Consider the following 23,851-nt stretch of genomic DNA (forward strand, 5'->3'; position numbering starts at 1 on the left):
GCTTTTAACTTTTATATTTGTGAAATCCTGTACTGCTCTAGTGTGTAACTCTGAAGCTTCATACAGCCTGTTAGCTGCTGTTCTCTCATGCTGGTTAGACATGACAAACCCTCTCTGGGCCTCAACTCAAGGACACAGTGTTGTCCCCAGCCCCAAAATGCGTAAACTAAAGCCAGGGGTGGGGGGGGGGAGGGCAAACTTGGGGTAATTACATCATTAACTGAAATTATAATTGGAGAATTAACCCTGGTATGCAAATGAACCAAACTTAAAAAACTGTGAAGAACCTGTGACCCAGGGTCCATCTTGGGTGTGGTCTTTTGACTGCCCAGGCTGTACCTTTGAAGGCCCTTCAAATAAATACCTCCTTTTATTCTCTTAATCTTTAGCCTCTCTTTTCAGGCAGCCACTTCCAGGCATCAATTCTGTCAGGAATGCCATGTGGATCCAAGTTCCTCAGAAGCTAGCTTAAAGATGTTTCCATGGCATTGTGCTTGCCCATGTAGAATCACCTTAGCACCTTCAAAGCGATGGTCTTGCTGGAATCTAACATGTGAAATTGCAGCTGCTCTTTAGCTCACTTACACCTTACTATTGTGGAATACCAGGTTGCAATCATGGACTTGTCTCTAACATTTTAAATACAGGTTTATAAGAGAAAAGGACAGGTGCACAATTAAGAAGCCAAGATGTGTGAACAGGTGTTCTTGCTTTGTGCAATCGACATCCTGAGCAATATTCATGAAACAGGGAACTGGACCCCAGAATGAAAAAGCTTTTAACCCTTTGTCCTGGTTTCAGCTGGGATAGAGTTAGAATTTTTCATAATAGCTGTTTCTGTGCTGTGTTTAGGATTTAGTACAAGAATAATGTTGATAACAAATCAATATTTTAGTTGTTGCTAAGTAGTGCTTGCTCTAAACCAAGGACTTTCCAGTTTCCTGCGCTCTGACAGCACAAGAAGCTGGGAGAGAACATGGCCAGGATAGCTGACCTGAGCGGGCCAAAGGGATATTCCATGCCATAAAGTATCATGCTTACTATATAGACGGGGGGGAAGACATCCAGGAGGGGCTGATTACTCACCAAGGATAGGCTGGGCATCAGTCAGCAGGTGATGAGCAATTTTATTGTGCAGTACTTGTTTTTCTTGAGTTTTATTCCTCTCTCTTTTTTGTTACTTCCCATTTCATTACAATTATTACATTTTACTTTATTTCAGTTATTAAAACTGTTCCTATCTCAACCCATGGGATTTACCTTTTTCCAGTTCTCCTCCTCATCCCACTGAAGGGTACTGAGGGGGATTGAGTGAGCAGGTGTGTGGTACTCAGTTGCCAGCTGATGTGAAACCACAGCAGACTTTGAACTTCATCCTCCACCCGACTGGTGTGCAGAAGATAACTCTACAGTACATTACTGATCAATGTTATTTGGCCCAAAAATCCCTGGGCAACCAAGAAGCTTCATTCATATCCAACAGGTTTTTCATTCTGCTGCTCTCTGTGTCAAGCCAGAGAGCACCCTTGTCAGAGAAAGATGTTTGCTCCACTTGTGTTACAGAGGGGTTGTTTTAAGGTTGTTTTCTGTGTCAGCCTTACGTTGGCGCTTCTTGGTTCTTCTTCGTGACACAACCCAGCCAAGTAAAGAACCCACCAGGACCCCAGCTACTGCAGTCACAATGACAGCCCAGTAGGGGACTGAAGATTCTGTTTTCTCCAAGCTGAGATCTGAATTTCCAAATCCACTATTTCTTCGCGTGGAGAGAAAAGGTTTCTCCTACAAAGGGAGAGCAAAGGCTTTATTGACCACGGACCACTCAATGTGGGCAGTATTACAACAATAGGCCACTGCCCATTCTTTAGACAATCTGCTCTTTTTGCCTTCTCTCTGTCTTAGCCCAAACATTCTCCTGCTCTATTTCCTGAAAATTCTGAGAACACATAATAGAAGCCACCTCATAATCAGGAGTGGTGGCATCTCTTCCCAATTTCCTTGCTGCAAATAACCAAATGGAAATACATAGACTCATTAGAACTGGCTTTCATGAGAGGCTTTACACTCCAGTGAGGATAAAGTTTTTTGTCTTAAATCTTAAGTAGATTTCCCTGTCTGTAACAAAACAAGAGTATATTTTAGCTGTTTGTAGCCCTCACAAAGATACTCTTTTAAAGAGCTTTACAAGTGTGAAAAAAGGAGAAGAATAGAGATAATCAATGGAGGGAGCACCTTGACCTTTACTTACAGGGTTTGGACACCTGAGTTTTGATCTGTCATGGGTAAAGTTGTTGTAAGTCTGCTTTTCACCAACTGGCTCCAGCTGAAGAAGAAAAAGCAATGTTAAACATAATGATGAATTTTTTATTCTCAGACTCTCTTGACTCAGACAGTTACACCTTCTTATCCAATCTTTTGGTGCTTGCAGTAACGAAGAAGTGTGGTAGAAGGAGCACAGGAAAGTTTGCAAACATTTTAACAGTCATGAACTGAAGACATTGACAATCTAATGTACTGGCTGCAGACTAACTCCCTCAGAAGCAAGGAATAGGATAAGTCTTTATTCCTTTTGCGTTGCTCTGAATACTACATATTTTAAATGTTCCGCTAAAGCGAAGTAGTTCACTATTACACCCAGTTCTGCCATTACTCATCTCAACTGGCAGTATAAACCACAAAGGATAAAACCCACATGACAGATGTTAGACATATGACTTAGCACATTACTTAAAGAAAGATGCCTAGGTGTCACGGTGATGGGAGTTGCTTCAGAAATGACAGAGATACCGAGAGAGGATGGGACAGCGCCAACCTTTGCAGTCTTCACTCAGACAAGAAATTCCCTGGGAGTTTTAGCTGAGGCTGGGTTCACAATCTTGCAAGAATCGAGTTAAACAGAGCCTTTTATACTATCAGTTGTCAGCTAAGTTGCAATAGCTGACCACAGGCTCACCCCGAGCCCATTTCCAACTCAACATAAAATATGCCCAGGCTAATAGCAGGCAGTTGTGCTTGGCTAGGAGTGCACATACCACCGGTTGCCATAGTTAAGCTAACGAGTAGAGGCTTGCTCAGTCATGTTAATCGAAGTGTTTACAGCAGTTGTATGGACATGCCTGAAGTAATGACTTCAAGATTGGTCCACAGAGAACTGCAAAGTTGTCATCCAGCACCTCTGGGAATACAGCACAGAGGACAGCTGTTGCTTCTGCTGTTGTCCATAAAAGCATTTACTGTCCTCAAGAGATTAAAGTGTCAGCTGTATGCTGAAAAGAAACAATACAGCAACAAGCCCAACACAACAGGGAAAAAACTAATTCCATCCGTAAGATTCTCATATGGAAACACAGGGAATATTTTCTCTCTTTAGTTCATTTTTAATAAAAAATTTTTAAAAATAGAAAGAAGCTAGCAGAGACTGTAAAATAAAAAGATATGAACCACAGAAAAATATAACTAGGGAAGAGAAGAAAGCTAGCAAGTGAAGAGAAGATGAGAAGCAAAACAGGATGCCAAGTTTTGCTGATTGTTGTAGGGTCCTGATGGACTCTTTTATGACTCCTAATCACTTGGCCCACCCACCAGCTAATGCAGTGAAGACTGAATTTGGTCGTTTTTTTGTACCTTAAAGGGAACAACAGTTATTTGTATGATGCGTGGCTCATATCTTGCAGCATTCTGCCTGCAGGGCAACTGGTTATTTGTAGAAAATTGTAATTCTTCCCATGCCAGGGCACTTGGTAAGGATTCTGGCACAGAGCCCAGACAAAAGATGATAAAATATAAAATTCTGTAACCATACTTGCTTACTTCATCTCTATGCAATCTGTTCTTCAGGAGCATTAGCTTCTGAGCTTTGAAGATGACAGTATCCTCAAGTCCATGAGCATAGAGGACAAGTTCTAGCAGAAACCCACAGCTCCTCTAGAGCATGTGGCAAGCATGGAGGCAGAACACAAGCCAAAAACTCTGTCCATGTGTCTCTTCATCTTGGCCAAAGACCTGACAAGGTGGGTTTGGGACCAGTGGAACCCCTTAAGACGCCAGAATCTTCTGACTTGAGAGAGCAGGAGCACACTTTGTTTTGCACGAAGCAAAAAGGGCAAAGAACATTACGGCAAAGGAGAGACTCCGTAAGCCATCCCAAACCCTGCATACCCACACAGTGGCCAGGCACAGTCTGGCCCTTGATGTGCACTGACAAGAATCCGTGTCATTTGGCCACAAGCCTGCAGCCTGCCGAGCTTTTCAGGGAACAGGGAAACAATACCGCCTTACAGTAAGCTTGCACAGCCTTGCCGTACAAGGACTGCGAGGGAAAAGCAGGGATGTGCCACAAGAATGAGATTTAAATAGTAAACAGTAACATCTTCAGTTGGCGTAGACCGACAGATCTCTATGGGAGGGAATAGCTGTGCTTTGCATCAGTAAGAACCCCATCCCTGCCACCTCAGTAGAAAGCTTTGTGTCAATATCCTTATACGCGTAGGAAATGAATGACAGTCTGGACAGAAAAAAACACTGGTGGCATAGGAAAAAAGACTGATGGTGATTCAGGAATGAGTAATGGCCAGTAGGAATACCACATGGCAACAGAAACCCAATTTAAGACCGCCATATGCCCAGGTACTGTCTCTTTTGTTTTTTTTCTTGAAACCCTCAGCCATGCTCAATTTGAATTTTTCTACATTTTCCTGGAGTTTCTGGCCCACCATTAGCCCTGTTTAAACTAAGAAGCAGAGCGAAGTGTACCAGCCTGCTGTCACCTGGAGTCCCAGACAGGGAAGCCTGCTGGAACACAGGCAGATTTGCTGTGCATGCACAAATCAATTACTCTGAGCATGTGTGTACATTGTACATTCTATAACCCTGGACCTGCAGCTCATATGCCATACTGGGCAGCTGCACAGATTCCTGCCCTGAGTTTTCCAGTCCTTCTGCTCAAGCTCATTCTGGGGTATCCTGTAAGTTTCTTGTCTTGCTCAAACTTTTACTCGGATGGAAAAGAAATTCCCCTCCATTTATGCTTGTTTCTTGTACAAACAGGAACGCAGGAGTTCTGCTAGCACAATGTGTTTGGGTACTGGTGTTTACAAGACAAGGGGAGGAAATGTTGCTGTGGTATGAAAATGCCATAGTCTTCCTTCCAACATGGGGAAACATTTCTGAAAGCAACTGTGACCTTGGAGTTATCAAGTCTAGCATGTGCCTCTTACACCTTCTTCCAACACTATTTGAAAGCTATCATCTCCCCCAAAATGACAGATGGAATGTGATTACAAGCATCATACGTTTAATTTCAGCCCCCCATTACTTTTAGTGACTCTACTAAAACTGCCTCAGATACAAGAGTGGGTGGTACAACATGTCCACACTATTAATGGCAGCAAAAATTCAGTCACATATACATTTTCCTAATAAAATACCTAATAGAATACACAGAAGAAGGGGAAGCTTATTGAGTAGACATTTTCAGCAAACCTACAGAACTGAATGTTTAACTGTTCAGACTGACTTTTTGTTTTAATGCAAGTTATTTACCAAATCAGAAAGGAATTTTTCATTATATTAAGACTCTCAGGACTTCCCATTTTGAAAGAGCAAAGGCTTACACTGTTTCATGCAACATAATCACTTTGGATTACGTTCCTAAGCAATGCAGAGTGAGAAGAATCTCAGAGTTGAGCTACCCCCTCTTGTTAGGATATCAGTTTTATGTCTTGCTTACTCTTTTGTTTCAGACACCTTTCTCATGATCTTTTGTAGATACTGCTACCACAAACACATAGGGATCTAAGTTGTAACCCCTTACCATATTATTCCAGAGAGCCATGGCCATCTCAGCATAACCTCTTACACTGAAATGAAAGCAGTCTGCAGCAAAGAAACTCATATCTGGCTTGCTGGTCTGCAATAAAAGCAAAAATGTATTTCTCATCAGATTTCAATCTCTGAGATCGGACATACTATATCTAATAGTGTACTGTACTTGGTATACCCACTTCACAATTTTGGTATCTTCCTAAAGGCAATATGCTCATGTTTTCACACTTAGGTAAAAAATAAACTCAGGTACTCCTAACTATGGGCTGATTACTGCACCTTGAGACCTTCTGTGTAATGTAGCCTGCTCAACTTCACATAGAAATTTTCATAACAAAACTAAACCTGTCATTAAGCCAACAGTCACAGCTGTTATATGGACACTGCCATTGACCCACATTCCATGTTGTACAGAAGTGATAGAAAACTGCTTATTATTGCTTTTTAAACTTCTGTGACTCAGACTTACAATCTTTCAGGTGTTGAAATGTCTGCTGAATTTCAGATAACAATAAAAATGGTGGGCTTATCCAGCTGTGGCAAATGTCTCTCTTAGGGGGAATTTGCCTCATCACTACCTGTATGGTGACCGTTGTTTGATCTTCTGGCTGCCAGAAAAAAAAAATGCAGATGGTACATAAAAAGGATCAGTACTATGCAAAACTGGGTTGTTTTGACCAGGATTCATGCTGGATATTTGTATCCCAAACTACACAGCATACATAATGCTAAGGCTTGAGAAAAGAAGGAGAATCAGCGTTTGGTTTCAAAGGCTGCTTCCTGTTTCTAGGCTTGGATGAGTCACAGATTCAAGTGCTGCTCTCCATTTGAAGAAACCCTGAACAAATTCCGTAACCTAAATCGGGAAACTGTGGTGAATGCTAACCAACCGCCTCAACAGGGGAAGCAACATGCAGTTTAGAGGAAGTTAGAGGGTGCCTCGTTTATGGGTGCACACTATGAATGTTTCCTAAAGCCATTTTGATTCACAGGCAGCACTGTGAATCCTCTTGCCTTCTTGTGAGACTTCCTGTCTTCTCCTCTCTCACTCTTACCCACAGATTCCACGCTGCGCCACTAGACCGTGCAGAGAGAAGAAAACACAATCCTTTGTGGCATGGATCTTACTGGCTTAAGAGAAATCAAGATACTGGCCCTTGCATAATGGGAAAGCAAAAGAGGACTCACGCTATCCAGGGGCAACAAGGTGTTCCGGAAAAATGGCTGCATGACCACTGCAAAGTCCTCCCGCTGTTCGTACCGACCGCTGTTGATCAGCTGCAGTGCTTCAGCCTGGATGCGGTGGAAGTAGTGAGAACAGAAGACTTACTCACAAGGCTCATCTAACATTTGTCAGCTATCAGAAACATGCAGTTTACACATCTTTCAGTGTAGGAAGCCGTAAATAGTTAGTGTAAATCCAGCTAAATGTTATAAAGCAGTCAAGAAAACAGCTGAGAAAATAATTTGGTTCGTGAAGAGATTTTCATGAGGAAAATGCCCAGAAGCTGGGTTAATTCAAAGAAAAAAAAAAAGACATAAAAGATATAGATTTCTTAATTAAAAAAAAAAAGGAAAAAACATAGAAAAAAAAGTAGTTCAAACCTTACTGATAGAAACCAAAGCTGAACAATTGCAATGAGATTAAAATTTACAGAAAATTTAAAAAGAGGAATAAGGCTAACATTTTTAGAAGTGACAAATGAGTCCAGAATGCCAACTTGAGGCTGAAGTGCACCTGATTTTTCAGAAAGGTGTGCTTGAATTAAAATAAAACTTAAACATTGAAAAATTACCTGCCACTTTCAAAAATTATGGTCACAGACATTCATACAAATAAAAAACCCCATCTCATTGTAACTTGCCATCTTATGGCTACAAATGCTAATGCTCCCAGTGGTATCTCAAAACATTCCTAATCCATCTTCCTTAGTTAAGAAAAATGACCCCTCTAGTAGGCTTATACAAGCATTTTCCAGGGTGAATTTCTTGAGCTTTGTCAGAGTCGTTGGACAACAGCCACTGCCAGAGCCAGAATGGAGAACATAATGTGATCTGATACAGTGATTCCTGTATTCATAAGAACATCGATGGAAAAAGCTTCTGCTCCAGTGGCTATTTATAGCTTCTGTTAATTTTGAGTGAATCTTACGCCTGAGGCTATGAAAAGTTACTCTCAGATATTAAGCTGGCCCATGGTTGGTTTACTTAATTTTTTCTGCTAAGCTGTTTCACGAAACAGCTGATGCAAGGTCATTTGTCACTCTTGCAGTGACATGTTAATTCATGTGAGCTACTCACTGGGCTCATAACAGACAAACACATATCAACAAAGCAGTCATCATTACTAACTCCTTTTCGGCTGTTGAAACAGCAGTTGGAAACAGAGCTGGTCTCCATCTGCATCCAGCTCAGAACCGAGATCAAATCGTAAGGCAACATGGAAAGACTTGCACTGCTACTAACTGGTTAGCTGGGTAGGGTTTCGATTAGGCTGTAGCCAAGTTTTTTTCCAGTTATCCCTCTCTGTAGTGCTGAAGATATGCATGAGAGGAAGGCCAGTGAGGGAAGCAATACAAAGAGACACAAGTGAAGATGACCAGTTACAGAATCAAAGCATTACCTGAAAATCTCTGTTAACTCTCTTAATTTCTTGTAATTCAGACGAATTTTCCTCTGGGTTTAAGAAACATGGGCAAACTTTCCTTCAATGAAAGAAATACTAGAATTAAAAGCTAGTCTAGAATAGCCTATTCACAGTTCTTTGGCAGTGTGTGTTTGTTCAAGCAGCTCAGGATAGGTGCTCAAAGCTCACATGCAGAAGGGAGAGCCACCTCAGTGGCTTACAAGTGGACAGATACTTCAGAAAAGAAAAATCTCTACTGACTTACTTTTCAAAATAAACACCTGTTGCAGCCAGGAAGAGCTGCAGGACCCACAACTCTTGAGTCAAACAAAAAAGGGTTTAGTATGCCACACATTAGCAGGAAATCACGTGTATTAGGATAAGAAGAAAACCCACCCTATGAATGGGCTTACAGCAGATTTTTAGACATCTTAGAAAAGACAAATTTTTCATGTAGTCTGAGTCCTCGCACCACTCTGTTTTATTATGTTACCCTCATAACAAGAGGTAATAACTTGTGCTTCACTGAAATTTATATTCTAAGAATGTCCTTGGAATGAATATGAAGACATCAAGTAAGATAGTCAATTCATTATTTTCTCTTCCCGTGTGTTCCTGTAGTTAATCACTTGCATTATTAAAAATCTGTGCCTAACCTAATTTGAATTCATTTGGCATCACCTCCCAACTACTGGTCTTTGTTACACCTTTCTCTGCAAGACTAAAGAGGCTTTTCATGTCCATTCTGATGCCTTTAAAGACACTGCTGCTTTCTAAATAAAGTCCCTCGACCTTCTTTGAGTTAAGATTTTGGTCTCCTTCATTAGATGTGAGGAGCAGTTCCTGGTTGTGCTCTGCTGTATGCAGCCCAGCCTGCACCAGAGGTAATGCAGCACAGGATACAAAGAGAGGCATCAGGGATGTCAGCCTGTGCTGCTGACCAGGGGATGGCTGGGCAAAATAGCCTTCAAAGTTCAGCAGCACAACAATCATATGTTGACTGTTGACTTGTGCTGCGTTATGCTGCCTTAGAGCTGAGAAGTGATAACTCTGCTATCCACTCTGCCTTTTAGTTGAAATATTGGAAGAAGTAATAGAAAGTTGATGAGAATTAGTGCATCTGGTAAAGGCAGCAATGCAAGAAGCTTGGAAAGCTCAGTGTGGATGTCCTCCTGTAGAAATTGAGACTGAGCCAAAAAAGTATCACTTTCTAGGCAAAGAGCTGTTTTGCTCACTTACTTTGCTCTCAAAGCACACTCTGAAGAGCTTGCTGTGATTTGACGCAGTCCAGAGAACTCTAGCATCTCCACCATGTTGATAAAGACTCTTGGGAGCTGCAAGGATTATAATAACCAGACATACAGACATGTTACAAATAACAGAACATGATACCACTACAAAGAGGGAGAAGTGCCATCCGTAGGTCAGGGAGTCAGGGCAAACTGCACTGGCTGCAGCCAGTGGCATGTGCAAGGATGATGTATAAAAGGAGGGGGAGGGAGACATACAGTGGATGTCAGCCAAAAAAATTCCAGCAGCTAGTACAAACCAGCCGAAATGCTGCTTCACTCCCTGGGACATTTCCATTTGCTCTAGGGTAAATGAAACTGTTTATGGTTGGTTTAGCCATGAAAACTGGCTGTAGGGTCATGGTATGTCTGGTCCACAGCATAAATATGGTGAAACACAGTTTTTCTGAAACTGCAGCCCTCTCTCAGGGCATGAGCTAATACAGTTGTTGAAATGCATCACGGAGGAACAGTCTGACTCCAGCTATTTGAAAGATGATCTTGTATGAAACATAATCACTGACAGTCTGTCAGAGGTGAGAAAAACATCAGTGTACTTGCCAGGAACATAACTTGCTAGGGTATCTGAAAAGCTTACCTCCTTATAGAAAATATCCAGAGTGTCCTGAAGGTGCTTTATATACTTTTGCACTGAATAGGTTTCCTGTTTAAAAAAAAAAATGAATCAGTCTTTTTAATGAACCAAGAAGGTGGTCTGTGAGAAGATACACCGACTTAACGCTCCTTTTTTCTTTTGCTGGCAGATATATTTCCAGATCAAGAAGTTTATTGGCCCATGTACAGAGGTTATATAGTGCTTGTGTTTTTATGTCATTAATATATTCCCCTAATCTCTGTAGGAAATCCTGAGGTATCTTGCCAGAGCCTTTCCCTGATAATGACTATATTGATCACATTTTTGGATTTTGCGTTGTCTTATGAACAGAACAACATCTTTTTTTTCAAACTGCCAGTCTGGAGAGACTGATATGAAGGCAGTCAGACCCCACAAAGCCCATAAGCAAAACAACTTTGTGACTGTAGCTCTAGAAATGTAGCTGTGGGGACAAAGGCTCCAGGTAGCAGCCTATAAAGTAAAGAGCAAAACAGAGAAAAGCACCTGGTCATTTCAACAAGCTTGGGTCCAGACCCCCAACCTGTGCTACATGAACTGTTTCAGAGGGGGTGACCACTGACAGCTAAAGAAAAGACATGTTTTTCACTATAAACTGATATTATTTTGAGTGTCATTCTGAAGCAAGAATTGGGCATCCTCAGTAATTATTGTGTGGAGATGCTTTCCAGAAGACTTCACTTGTGTCCCATAACATGCCTAAGATACCACACTGATTGCTTTGTCCAGTTAAGCAGGGAGAGCTCTTCATCTTAATCTTGGTGTTTTGTTCAGTATGGGCAGGTTCCCAGTATTTAAAAAACGCATTTCTCCAGAGCTGCAGTGACCCGGTGTTAAAAGCTGTGTACTTGTTTCTGATACAATACAGATGAAAGGGGCAGGACTTCTAAGCACTTCTTAAACAAAGAGGAACTTTGGCTCCCTGAGAGAGAGAAAGGCTATATTTCCAGGGCTGGTCACCTGCCAAATGCCTCGATTCAGAGATACAAACCTTGTCCAGGCAGTACTGGCATAGGTCGCTGCCTCCAACAAGGACGGTAATCAGCTTCCAGTCTTCCTTGAAGTTAATTTTCTAGTGGCACATAAAATAAACAGATTGCAGCACCCATTGCTTAGGCATGCAGAGGTAACATTCACAAATGGGGCTAAACGGGGCACAGACAGTAGGGCAGAACAAAGGAGGTATGCTGAGTTAAGCTGGCAGAAGAAAAGCATCTCTCCAGGGGGAAAATCTGAACTGTTTGCTAGTCTACTGCAATTCACCTTGGCTTCTGTGAGGAAATTCCCTTCAGCAGACAAGCTCTGTCAGGGTAACCAAGCATGGAAATGTGTCTGTGGCAGCAAGCATCCCTACATGAATGTCAGGACAGGGATGGACAGGAGAGATTTGCCAGCCATGGCTGCACACTGCAGGCAGCGTGGGGATAAAGCCGTGTGGGAGTGGAGGCTGGAGTGACTCATGAAGCTGTGGAACTGGAGCTGCTGGGGATCCCTGCCAGCTGGGCAAGAATTATCCCGTGGCCAGGAGGGGCAAGGGGTGCCCCAGGGAACAGACAGCTGGATTAAAATAGAAGAGTCCAGGAGGCTGGTGACTTCACTGAGCTCATATAAGGGCAGCTGCAGCATCCACGTCACCACAAGCTAACAATAGGCGCTGCTGAGAGCTGGATCTCATCAAAACATTTTGTAACATTCAGTACAAAGAAAGGAATCAAAGGCAACTATTTTTAGTGTGGTGCATTTACATAACAAACATCTGCGAAAGGATCCCACAAATAGAGGGAGGGCCTGGGAATCACCCACAGGTCTGAATTCTCCTCTTTAACCGGCAATTTGCTCAGAAGGACTTTCATGAAGAGGCAATGCAATGTTATGGCAGGGACACAGCCCTCTCGCTTTTTAAAAAAATGCATTAAAAGCTGTGAATAAAACAAAGTACAAGAGCCTCTGCTCTTCTATTCTATTGAAAAGCCACGCCAGCTCCCTTCACTCTGCCAAACAATTGGCAATGCAGAGCAACTGACAGTGGGGTGAGCATGCAGCATCCATCAAGAGTTCTGGCATGGAGAGACACATGCTTTGACAAATCCTGCTTATTCAGTGCCTCCCTTTCCCATTCAGCCTGAGCCAAGGAGCACCAGGCACTCCCATTCCCTTAGAGGGAATGCTCTCCCTGAACCAGCAGCTCATACCCAGTCATCCACTCAAATTCAGCCAAAGCTTGGAGCAGGGCAGCTTTGAGTTTCTCATAGATTTCTTCCCCTCCTCACTTTTGATGCCCTTTGTAGCCCTCAGTGGAGTTGGCATAGCAGACTGGTCCACAATGCTAGATCCCCTCTAATTCTCTAAAAGATTATGGTGTGACAGAGATTCACCCAGTCCTGAGGTTTCTGGTCACTGATTAATTATTTGCCTGCTCAAAACCAGACTTTTCAAAAAACCAGAGGGCTTTTTCTCCTGCAGACTTCAGTAGTCCCTCTTCCCAGTATTGTGAATATCGTGACTCATGTTGGTCTGCAGGTACCTGCTCCAGCAATTTTACACTCAACCTTTACGACCTTCACTTTGAAGGCTGCTGCTCAACAAAGCAATCCTGTGACCTCACCAGAGCCTTCAGATTTCTCCCCTTCCTCACTACCATCCTTACATCTCCTGGCTGCACTGCACCCTACATTAGGGGTAATTCATCTGGTACATTCATTGGAAAGCACAGCAGAAACAAGGACTTTTCTTTCATCAGTAAAGCACTCTTCATGACTCAAGCTTCCCATTAATTACAGTCATCTCCCAGAGACCACGGGAGCACTGAGGCGTGGCCCAAATCCCACTTACCGAGCTGCTTCTCATCAGCTCCACCAGTGCACGTGCTTGGGCTGGCATATCACTAGGAGAGAGAATGGAAGATTTTAGATGTGTGCCCTAAAAGCATGTCACCTTCTTGATCTCTCACTCCTCCTTTCAGGGGATCTCAGGATCAGCAGAAATCAGTATAAGGAAAGTGATGCCTCAAAAGGCTGAGCAAACACTGAAGGACCAAGTTGCACAAGTGAATAATCTGATCTGAAAAGCCTTCAGCTTTTCAGCTGGGATGGCTGCCAAGTGGCACGCAACTGGTATGAGTTCTTCCCATCTCAGAGTTGGCTTAAGTGCATTTTGTTTGGAAAAAACACTAATGCCCAGATGCACAGAGACATTGAGTTGCATAACTCCCTTCAAAGATCTGCTGGGGGAGTTTGGTGCTGACACAGAAGCTGGGCACCTAACCAGCCTTCCTGATCCAGCCTTAAATTCCTATTGCTTGTCTTATGGCTGGAAGATATTGCTTACACTGTGGGACTGCCAGGCTGGAGAGTCCCAGTCCAGCTCTGGACAGGATGCAACATCAACAGGCCAAAGCAAAAAACCATGCTGAGACACCAGATGGAAATGAGCTCCTGATACACCAGAATAAAACTGTGCTTGAGCTAATAAGCCCTGCCTCTCTCCAGCAACTACACAAATGCAGTTACATTATTTGGATTCCCAGAACCATATTGATCACGCTGAGTCAGCTTTGCTCAGGGTACCTATGAAATATTTAGTAGCTATACAGGCTTTGATAGCTATCCTAAATCTCTCCTGCAGCAGATTTAACGGTTGTTAAAGGTGTCACAAAAAGCTTCGGAAACAAATTCTGTGAGTATTCATGGAACAGGCACAGGGTAAGCCATACAAATTCTTTCACCTTTTGGTTCTTAACAGACTAGCAGATTTTTTTCTTCAGGAGGAGAAAGGAATTATTTCCCAGCTGCTCTTTTTTTTTCCCCTTTGCACTGCAAACAGGTATAGTTTTTAATGCCATTAGGGTAGCAGTGGGCTTCTATTAGTTAGTTTCAGGCACATTTTCAAGAAATCAAGGAATAAAAGAGATGCTCATGAATTTTTTCTCATTACAGATATTGCCTGACAGTGAATTAGGGACCTGCACACTGAAGACAGGACAGAAATAGGTACTGGTTGAATTAGAAGCATAACTAAAGCATTGGCTCAAAAACTATGGGCAGAAATCAAATAAAGAAAGGAAGCTTGTGTCTAATTTTTAAAAAGATAACAAATAAATCCCCCAAATACTGAATTGAATTTAAAAAGTAAAAACCCGAAACTCACAACTAAAAACATCAGATCACAGAAGCATGCCGAGTACCAGCAGGTCACCAGCATTACCTCAGCCCTGACATGCATCACAAAGGTCACCTGCCAGTCCATCACATCTCACTCCTTTGCAATTGTCCTTACCGTGCTGTGGCATTTCTCTCTGCTACATTGAATCCAGCTGTTTCCTTGGAACTGCCACTGGAGAAGCCAAAGAGGTTCGGATTGAATTTCTTCAGGATGTCTTAAAAAGAAAAGCCACAGTGTTTAACCACTCACAGTACAACCAGCAGCGCTGCCTCCCACGCGCAGAAGCAGGAGCCAGTTGAGTGGCGAGAATACGGACCTGTGTTTTCCCCTCATTCGTGTGACTTCACAGGAGCTAGAGACATGGCTGCTTTGAAGACTCTAGTTACTGTCCAAATTTCATCACTGCAACTATTTCTCCCCATGGGCCTGAGAAGTCAGGGCCTGGTGGCCCAGGAGATGCACAGGTGGATCTCAGGCACATCACCACTTTTGAATTTAAGTGTCAGAGTACTTGTGGCTACTTTCTTTCATGTACCAGAAGCAGATGCCCTGAATATGGCCCTCTACCTCTCACTCCTCCAGCTAGATAATACTACTTGTGGCAGTGAATTTTTTTCATTTTTCTAGATTTCACTGAAACTTTCAGAGGGGAAGCACGATGTCTGAAAACTGTTACTGTTACTGTGTCTGTGATGCTGTCTGAACACTCTTTATAGAATCTCATTGATAATGCATAAATGAATTGCGCCTTCTATTTCTCTTCAAGCACAGTGATATGCCTGGTACAAGGCAAAGCACATCAGATTTTATTATTAACAATGTCAGGTATTGTCAAACTGCTCCACAGCATAGATCACATACAAATAGATCAACCATTGTAAGCCAAGTCCCTTCCAATTTATTGTCACACTGACCACTTAATGGTTTCTCTGGCAACTACTAGGGCAAAAAAAATTATAGTATTTTTAGATTTTTTTTTTCACTGCTATGTAGCAACTTGAAATCATCAGGAAGAACCACAGCTTTGTCAACAACCCTGGCTAGATGGACTGCTAATTGTTTCATAACCCTTCATTTGTCCACAGACATTACAGTCAGTCACTAGAAAGCACAAAACAAAATAAGGGAGGAGCAGGTCTGCCATGAACTTCTGTCAACTTCAGCACATTTACTCCTAATTCTTTTGGTCAAAAGGATGATACAATCACATGCAGGTCCTGTGATGCGGAGGGGGTGAATCAACTTTACAGCTGATCAGGTCAGTCTGGATTTCGTCTGTGACTCACATGAACTGCTCATACCCACAACAGACGGATATCCCCACTGTTTGCAAGGAGAGAATGACCATTTCCAGATGTTTCCTAGCATCCACTTAAAGGACTTTTAGCGTACTACCCAACTTTTGCTTTTCTAGGATACTCACTGGGTAAAGTAGCCTGGATCTCCAGGGTCTCATCACCTCCAATACTACAAAGGGAAAGAACAAAATCACCCAGTAGGGTTAATCCTGCAGCCATCTGTCTTATTGTCACCATATGTTGTTGTAGCGGCCCAAGAAGGAAAAAACAACCTCCCCGCCCAAAATACTTACTTCAAACAGTACTAAGGAGATAAACCACAGGAATTCAGGGAAAGTAGTGAAAGGATAACTCACATTAAATAAAGCAGGGCAGCAGCTAAGATAGAAGCCATGCCTTCAGGCTGGGAACAGACCATATTGGAAGAACTGATTTTTTCATATGGACATGCAGGGATACCTATCATTGAAAGGCATATGTCCTCACTAAAGCTGCTCCATGTTACCTTGCTGAAACTACATTTGCACGCAGTTATACATAGGAGAGACTCCATTAAATATTAATTAACTACCTATTTGCAATTCTGCAATGCCAGTGACAAAGAGCCTCTGCCTCTGCCATTCAGAACTTGCCCGTGTGCAGAGCCAATACACTCCTGCACCACTTCTGGCAGCCCCTCCTGAAAATATCCATGCCTGCAGACACATGCAAAGGGACGCAGAAAGAGCAAAGAGGACAATGTATACATGCACACACTTATCAACCATCCATCTGCCCATAGGGAGCAGGCAGTTTCCTTCCACTCTAGCATGGATATTGAGCTTCACAGCCTCTGATGTGCCTTGTTTGCCCACTTTGCAATAGCAAAGGTGTTTGGAGCGTCTTCACTGAGTATGTATGTATGTATGTATGCAGTGCTCTCACCATGTTCATGCCAATCCACACTCACTCAGACCTTCTAGCATTAGACACTGCAGTAGATAATCACAGCAACAACAACATTTTGAATAAGATCCAGAGAGACTAGCAAAAGGCTAAAAGGTACTGTGACAGAGGACCACGCTTGTAGCAATCAGGTCTGGTTAACGCACACACAAAAAAAACCCCAAAAGAAAAAAAGAAAAAAAAAGCAGCAAGAAAAAGCCCACAAAAAACAAACACAACCCACCCCCCCCCCCCCGCCATAAGAATCACTCCTTTTCTCTTCCAGTCCTGCCTCCTCCAGTCCTTACCAAACAATACTTGCTGTGTCAGCATCCTTGCCCTGAAGTTACATACATAAAGATGCAACTACACAACCAGGTGACCCACACTTTTAACTATGTGCACAAAAATAGAGAAAGAAAAAAACGAGCATTCTCACTCACCTCCAGGAAAGTCCCCTCCAGTCTGTTTGTAGGTCAGGTACTTTGGCTCCTACTGCAGTCTGGAAAAGATGGAAATAACAATTGATAAAATACTAAGAGAAAAAAAAGCCCTATGAATTTAGGTAGGATAGACATCATGTTTTGAAAGTGCTGAAGCAATCTGGTAACATTACTCTGCATCCAGCCAAGCTTTTGCAATATCCCAGTTCTAGCATAAGTGGTCCGTGTCCTTACTGACCACCACACACTGGCCTGTGGGCAGCCCTGCATCTCCCATACTTCAGTTTTCTGGGCTTCTCCTCATATGTAAAAGGAATTCACCTAGATAGTAAACCATGGAGCATCAGAGGAGATATAGTCCAGGCAGAGGACATCAGACTGTAAGGTCAAGGACATAAGACGCTAAAGCTACTATTCATACTGTTTTAGCAACCCAGTGGGACCCAGATTAACATCAACAGCTTTGTATTTGTTTGGATTTTTTTCTGATGGAAAATGCTTCATCCTGGCATTTCCTGAAGAAAGATGATTTTGAGAGACTTAATAATCCAGAAAAAAAGCCCCAAACACTGATGAAAAATTCCCTTCCAGTTTTAGCTGTACATAAATCAGAGGAGCTGCTTTTTAATCTGCCAAGAAAACAAATCTTTGGTGTACAATCCATTTTTCCTCTCCTGGATCCAGTCTGCTAGTCTAACACACAAGCTTGATGAGGTGTAGACAGGATTTTTTTGGCCAGTATAGATAAGCATGTTGGTGTGTCTATTGCTTTCACTGTGCACTGGGGCTGAGAAGTCAGACAGATGAATTCTAACCAGTGACATGACTAAACTGCTCAATGTTTCATTAATCTCCAACTGTATCTAGACTGAGACAGCCTTCCTTCCTGCACTGTGAACTTTCATATCCTTCAAAATTAAATAAATACATAAAGCCATCAGAACAAACACCTCTGTGCTGAATTTGAGTAGCTCACAGGATGGGGACAAACCTCTAGCAGGGTCAGCACCCTGACTCTCATTCAGGGCAGCAGCTGTGAGAAGGGGTTCTTCTGCAGCTTTACAATTTTTTAGTGGTCTCACCTAATTTTGTATTCTTCAAAAAGCCATGGTACCAATTCAGCCATAAACACTGACTGCGTTCAGGGATCGTGTGGGAAGTACCAGGAGGACAATCAGTGCCTTGGTGGACTTGGCTGCTGCAGTCCCCCTGTGTCAAGGATGCCATATGAAGTGCACGTGGCTGCTGTGGGAGGTATGAGTATGTGTACACGTGTGGGAAACACTCTGCCAGTATTTCTGGCCCCCACAAATAGTTCACTTTATAAAACCCCAAAACACATCTTACTGTGGCAGTGTAACTGGTAGGAACTGCATGAACAATGGCAATATGAGAACCTACTTTGCTCAGCTCTTGAGACCAGAGACCTCAAGCATCATAATCCAGCCCCTACGACTATGGCTTTCTGAGACATTTCACATACTAAAAGAACTTATATTTTAAAAATAAGAGGTATGGGATAGTGTCATGCCTAGCATTCAATATGGGGGAGGAAATAAAGCAATTAATTTTAAGAGTCATGGCAATGGATAGGAGGGAGACTCGTAGGGTTTTCACTTATTTCTTCTAAGAAAAGCTCAAAGCTTTGCAGCAGGGGGAAAGCCAGGATTACAGCAGGTCAAGCAAAATCAGTCTCAGAGCTAATGAGAAGGTGCATGATGCATAATGAAGACATGCACACCTGCCTGTAAAATAAGCCTGATCATTTAAGGGCTTCAGACCCTTCAAGTCCCTCTGAACCCAACAGGAACAGAAGCTGCTAGAATGAGCACTGGTTTAGTTCAGGAGTTAAAATTCATAGGAACTGTTGACGCAAATGTTTGCTTTCATCCCATGCTAGAACAATTCTGTAGGGCTGTGGAATTCTAGAACTTTTTCTCAGAAAACTTCAGTGCAGATCTGCAGTATTCCCTGCTATTCTTCTCTGGGGCTTTTTTTTTTTTTTTTTTTTTGTATCTACTTTTTTGTTTTCAACCTCCATTTCTTAGTACTTGAAATACATCAGAGCTTTAACTGGAAGACCTCTAACTCAGGAAGCAACAACTGAAAGCAAAATTCTGAAATACAGAAGTATCAGACTTATCTCAAGTGGGAAGCACTTCATTCTGCAATAAATTATTTCCATGGGAGTTTCCAGCAAATGTCTTATTGCATCAAAAATATCAACTGCTTTCACTTTTTTTTTCCCTCATGTCAGAAGAGACTGTTCCTATAAAACAGCCACTTCCCTTTTCAAAAACACTTGAATAAACTGTATGCAACAGAGAATGGGATCCCATTTCTGTCCTGGCCTGAATTATTCATTGCTGGATTACACAATTGCTAGTGTCACTCATACCCCTAGAGGCTATTTCTTTGCAAAGGGAACCAGGAAGATGAGTTTTGCTTTGCCAAGCCAAAGCAATTTGCTTTCTATCTGATGATGTCTGACTTGACAACATCTAGGTGGAAAACGACAACTGCTCTTCTCATTCTAAATGTGGGAATACAGCAGTACTCACAGTCAGGGAATCTCCCAGTGCTCCAATGGCTTTGATGTCAGCAGGCCGGAGTTCATGTACTGTAAAACAGGAGAAGAATAAAACCAGGATTACTGACAACTGACAAAATACTGGTTAGGAGAAGAAATATGCAAGTCTTAGATTCCAATCTGATGGCATTTTTGCAGACTTTTAAGGCAGAAAAAGCCTCAGGTTCTGTGTGTCAGCTAGGCAAAATGCGTAACTTCTTGCCTTTGCTTGCAACAGTATATTACACTAACATGGAAAGAAATGGACCTTAAAACAGCTTAGGTAAAAAATGGAAACAGACTAGATATGTTTACAGATGCATACATTCAATCACTTTTAATTGGCTTACAGGTTTGGGTCATAGATCAATATTTCCTATTAAAATCTCCCTGTAAAGTCTTAAACTACACACAGCACTTGCACTGCACTGCTTATCAGAGTAAATTCCAACTTGCTAAGTCACTAACACCCCTAAAACACTAAAAGGTCAATTTTAATCTGCCATGTTGCTGTATGATAAATGATGTATATTATATATGCATATGATAAATGTGATCATATTTATCCACAGAGACATACCTGCTGTCATGTAGAACTTACTGTGAATGGCAAGACAGATTTTTTCCCTTTGTTGCTAAATATATCAGCTTTTATTGTTTACTTTCCATCTAGGATGTGCAATTTCAACATCTTACTGTCTTTAAAAACAAAAGATGAAATTTTTCCTATGTGTGATTTTAGGTTAGGAGTTCTTTCCCACCTGATGTTGGGACACGACTAGATGGAGTATGTCCAGGACACGACAGTTCACTGCCCCAATTCTGAAATGACAAGTTACAAAATTGTTTCATCTTGTAGCTAAAAGATAATGTGGAATTCATATATGGTTTAGTTGTACAGTGAAGGGCAAAACCAAGTTAAAACATACATCCTAGTTTGGCGCCTATGTAGCTCAACAGTCTTTTGCACCTCTTTGTGGAATACAGTCCAAACAATAATTACTTTTGGTGACATTTTCTAGCCAAAGCATAAAACTTTTCCAAAGGCAAAACATTTCATCTTGAAATACTGCTTATGACAAAGTTCCAGAAGGAGAATTATTTTTTCCCTCTCTGCAGCCTAGAAATTTTGGCCAAGACCTAGAAGTTGGGGTCTCCAGGTCTGAAGTCTTGCTCTATCTCAAAAGATAAGAGATGTAAAAGCAAATAAAAATCAATAATAAAATTCCCTGCAAAGTTATAATGTTATATTAATGCATTATATTATTAATAAATTATTATATTAGCTGGTGAAGGGTCTGAACATCAGTCCTATGAGAAGCAGCTGAGGAAATTGGGGTTGTTTAGTCGGGAGAAAAGGAGGCTCAGGGGTGACCTTATCACTCTGTACCACTGTGTGAAAGGAGGTGTGGTGAGGTGGGAGTCAGCCTCCTCCCAGGCAACTAGTGAAGGAACAAGGGGAAATGGACTCAAGTAGCAACAGGGAAAGTTCAGGTTGGCTATTAGAAGAAATTTATTCACTGAAAGAGTGGTCAAACATTGGAACAACCTTATATATTCTATTACTATATTATCATTCCCCACATACCTTGCCAGGACCCTATTATTTTCCTAGAAACTTTCAAAAAGGGCTTGCTTTTACTGAATATAAAATTTGAAAAATCTTCAAGGCTTTAAAAGTTCCAGTAAAGAAAACTGTCAGGCTCTAAATAATTGTACTTTACCATACATTTGTTGGTGGCATAATAGTTATTATGTATATTCCACCAACTGAAGAAATGGAATCAAACACACATTGCAGAACACCTTAGCTCACCAGCAGAGAGAGCTGATGAATGTCCCCTTCTGCTTTTTGGTAACAAGCAACCATATTAGCCAAGAAGGCAGCAAGGGAAAAACTACAATTGTTACAGTGGCCAGCCCTTGCAAGAGCAATGAGAGCTGTGTACACTGATCGAAGGGCCAGCCCTGCTACAAGCAGGAGGTCAAGCTAGGGATGTCCTGAGTCCAACCTCAGTTATTCTGTGATTGCACAGTTCTACCAGACTAAAACTACATGGACCAGTGGTCTTCAGAAAGCATGGCTGCTGTTAAAAAACATCACAACAAATTCATCTGTTCTTGTAAAAAAATGGTGCAAATAGGCTCCGCTATCAATCATTAAAGTGGTTGCAGAGGCTAGAAAGGACAGATAGGCTTATTTTTAGATCAGAGAGGAAAGTGCTGCTTTACCCTCTCTCTACTTCTTTCCTTTATCACTTCAAAAGCTGTTGCTGTTCAGATTCACTGGAAGTCCAAGAGTTACCTATTTGTCGCGGGTTCGGTTTGTGCTAACCTATAACACTATTAAAAGCATAACTCTAGCTCTACAGATAAAAATCCCATTTCAATCCTGAAAACCATGGCTTTCTAAGAAAATAACTGCTGTTCTTTGTGACCCTCAAGACATACAAAGATTTTGATACTTGGGTTAGTCATGAGCACCCCCAGTATGTCAAACTAGCCCAGCCCATTTTGACTGCCAAGCAAATAACTGCTCCATTTCTTCAAGTCCTACACACAACGTTTGTTTTTGCAGTTTGTTTAACATACCTCATGATAGTTGCTCAATCATGGTGGAAATTAAGTCCCTTTGAAAATGGGATTCCTATCACCTTTGCACAGAGTCACACATCCAATATGTAAAGGTGACTGCCCTCTACAGGTTAAGCTTACTTGAGTGCAAGGAAGAACGGTGCCTCCAGAACAGAATATCTAAATCTTCCTCAGATTATTTGGGGGTCAGGATTCTAAGATAACTTCTCCATACCGAGAGGAACTTGCTCTCTGAATTAATTATGCATTCTAGGTTACTTACTTCTGGTTGCAGTTTTGATACAAATGCACCAGTAATGTAATTAATTTTGTTTGGCTTTTAGGAAAACATTTGTTTACACTGGAAAAAGTGCAATGTAAGGCAGAATTCTCTTTCCAAAAACTGGTAATAGTTTATGTAATCTATAAATTCAGGATGATGTGTTAAGAGACAAGATGCAGCTTTGCATAGTTTGCCTAAAATGCAGCAAATGGTGTAACAATTACCTCTATTGGCTCTCTAGTGGGCTCCACAGGTGTGTAGTTGCTATTCTTGTATGTTCCCAGGAATGGACTGTTCTGGAGAAAGAGGAAACAAAATCAGAGAAATAAGAGAAACTAGGCAATAAGGACATGGCACAAACCACAGCAAGTGATACCAAGGTATCATATAACCAAGAAAGTAATTGCCTAAGCTGTAAAATTGGATTCTGGACTTCGGAACCATGCTCCTTCCTTAAAATTCCTAACATTTGTTTTTAGAACCTTATCATAAAAATTACATATGCCAGATGCCAATTGCAGCTTAACATTTTCCTCTCCTAATGTTCCAAATTAGACTTTATTAAATGTTTAGTCCCTTCAAAAAGCACTGAATTAAAATCTAGACAAAACTGGGCAGATCTTCTGTGTCAGCAGCAGGGAGGTGAAAGATTGCTTACTGAAAACATCATTCTTCCCTCCAAGGGAGGCTGTAGAAATTTCATCATTATTTTTGTTCCCTACTGATGCAGCATGCATTCAGGAAGACACGCACACCATATAGGCTAAAAAATTTCACCTGGAGGCCCACTTACCTCAATTGAGAGGAACTCAAGTATCTGCATAAGGAAATCTTAAAAAATACTAAAATTAGAAGGCAGGCTTTTATTGTACTGAAGTTTGCCTCAAAACTCTGTGGCTATTGGCACTTCCATCAATGAACTTTTCATAGCACTTAGGCTTACTAAAGGCTTACCATTTCTGCAAAAAGATCTATATACATCTTTTCAAGGCATATAAAACTTTTCTTTGCCTACTTCTGAAAAACGACATCTTTGAGTAAGAGTGAAGAAAGGGAAAGAAGTATAAAATCCACATTATTTGGCAGTGAAGAAGTTGCTGAGTTAATTTAAGCTGCTTGGAAAGAGTGCTGGGTAAATGAAGTAGGATCAATTTGAGTGAATCTGAGGACTTCTGAAATATGCTGGTTAATAACTCAGCAGATTTTCCTCATCCGACAGGATGGACACAG

The 23,851-nt window shown here is 41.7% G+C and overlaps 1 protein-coding gene across 3 annotated transcripts in view; it reads right to left on the reverse strand.

Moving 5' to 3' along the window:
* Nucleotides 1-1,107: 1,107 nt before the first annotated feature.
* Nucleotides 1,108-23,851, reverse strand: part of PLB1 (phospholipase B1) — an 81,813-nt gene continuing 59,069 nt past the window's right edge. The window contains exons 44-58 of one of the 3 annotated variants that reach the window (XM_019282398.3): nucleotides 22,846-22,917; nucleotides 20,526-20,586; nucleotides 19,757-19,815; nucleotides 17,196-17,254; nucleotides 15,954-15,997; nucleotides 14,645-14,744; nucleotides 13,202-13,253; nucleotides 11,361-11,441; nucleotides 10,334-10,399; nucleotides 9,686-9,780; nucleotides 8,444-8,525; nucleotides 7,009-7,113; nucleotides 5,810-5,905; nucleotides 2,246-2,320; nucleotides 1,108-1,779 (exon numbers count right to left, since the gene is read on the reverse strand). In XM_019282398.3, the coding sequence (XP_019137943.2) occupies nucleotides 1,558-1,779; nucleotides 2,246-2,320; nucleotides 5,810-5,905; nucleotides 7,009-7,113; nucleotides 8,444-8,525; nucleotides 9,686-9,780; nucleotides 10,334-10,399; nucleotides 11,361-11,441; nucleotides 13,202-13,253; nucleotides 14,645-14,744; nucleotides 15,954-15,997; nucleotides 17,196-17,254; nucleotides 19,757-19,815; nucleotides 20,526-20,586; nucleotides 22,846-22,917 (1,269 nt within the window). In that variant the 3' untranslated portion in view covers nucleotides 1,108-1,557. Of the gene's footprint in view, nucleotides 1,780-2,245; nucleotides 2,321-5,809; nucleotides 5,906-7,008; nucleotides 7,114-8,443; nucleotides 8,526-9,685; nucleotides 9,781-10,333; nucleotides 10,400-11,360; nucleotides 11,442-13,201; nucleotides 13,254-14,644; nucleotides 14,745-15,953; nucleotides 15,998-17,195; nucleotides 17,255-19,756; nucleotides 19,816-20,525; nucleotides 20,587-22,845; nucleotides 22,918-23,851 lie in introns of those variants that run through there. The other 2 variants (XM_039569983.1, XM_039569984.1) reach the window with 2 other exon arrangements.

This window comes from Corvus cornix, chromosome 3 (assembly GCF_000738735.6).
Source record: "Corvus cornix cornix isolate S_Up_H32 chromosome 3, ASM73873v5, whole genome shotgun sequence".
NCBI lineage: Eukaryota > Metazoa > Chordata > Aves > Passeriformes > Corvidae > Corvus > Corvus cornix.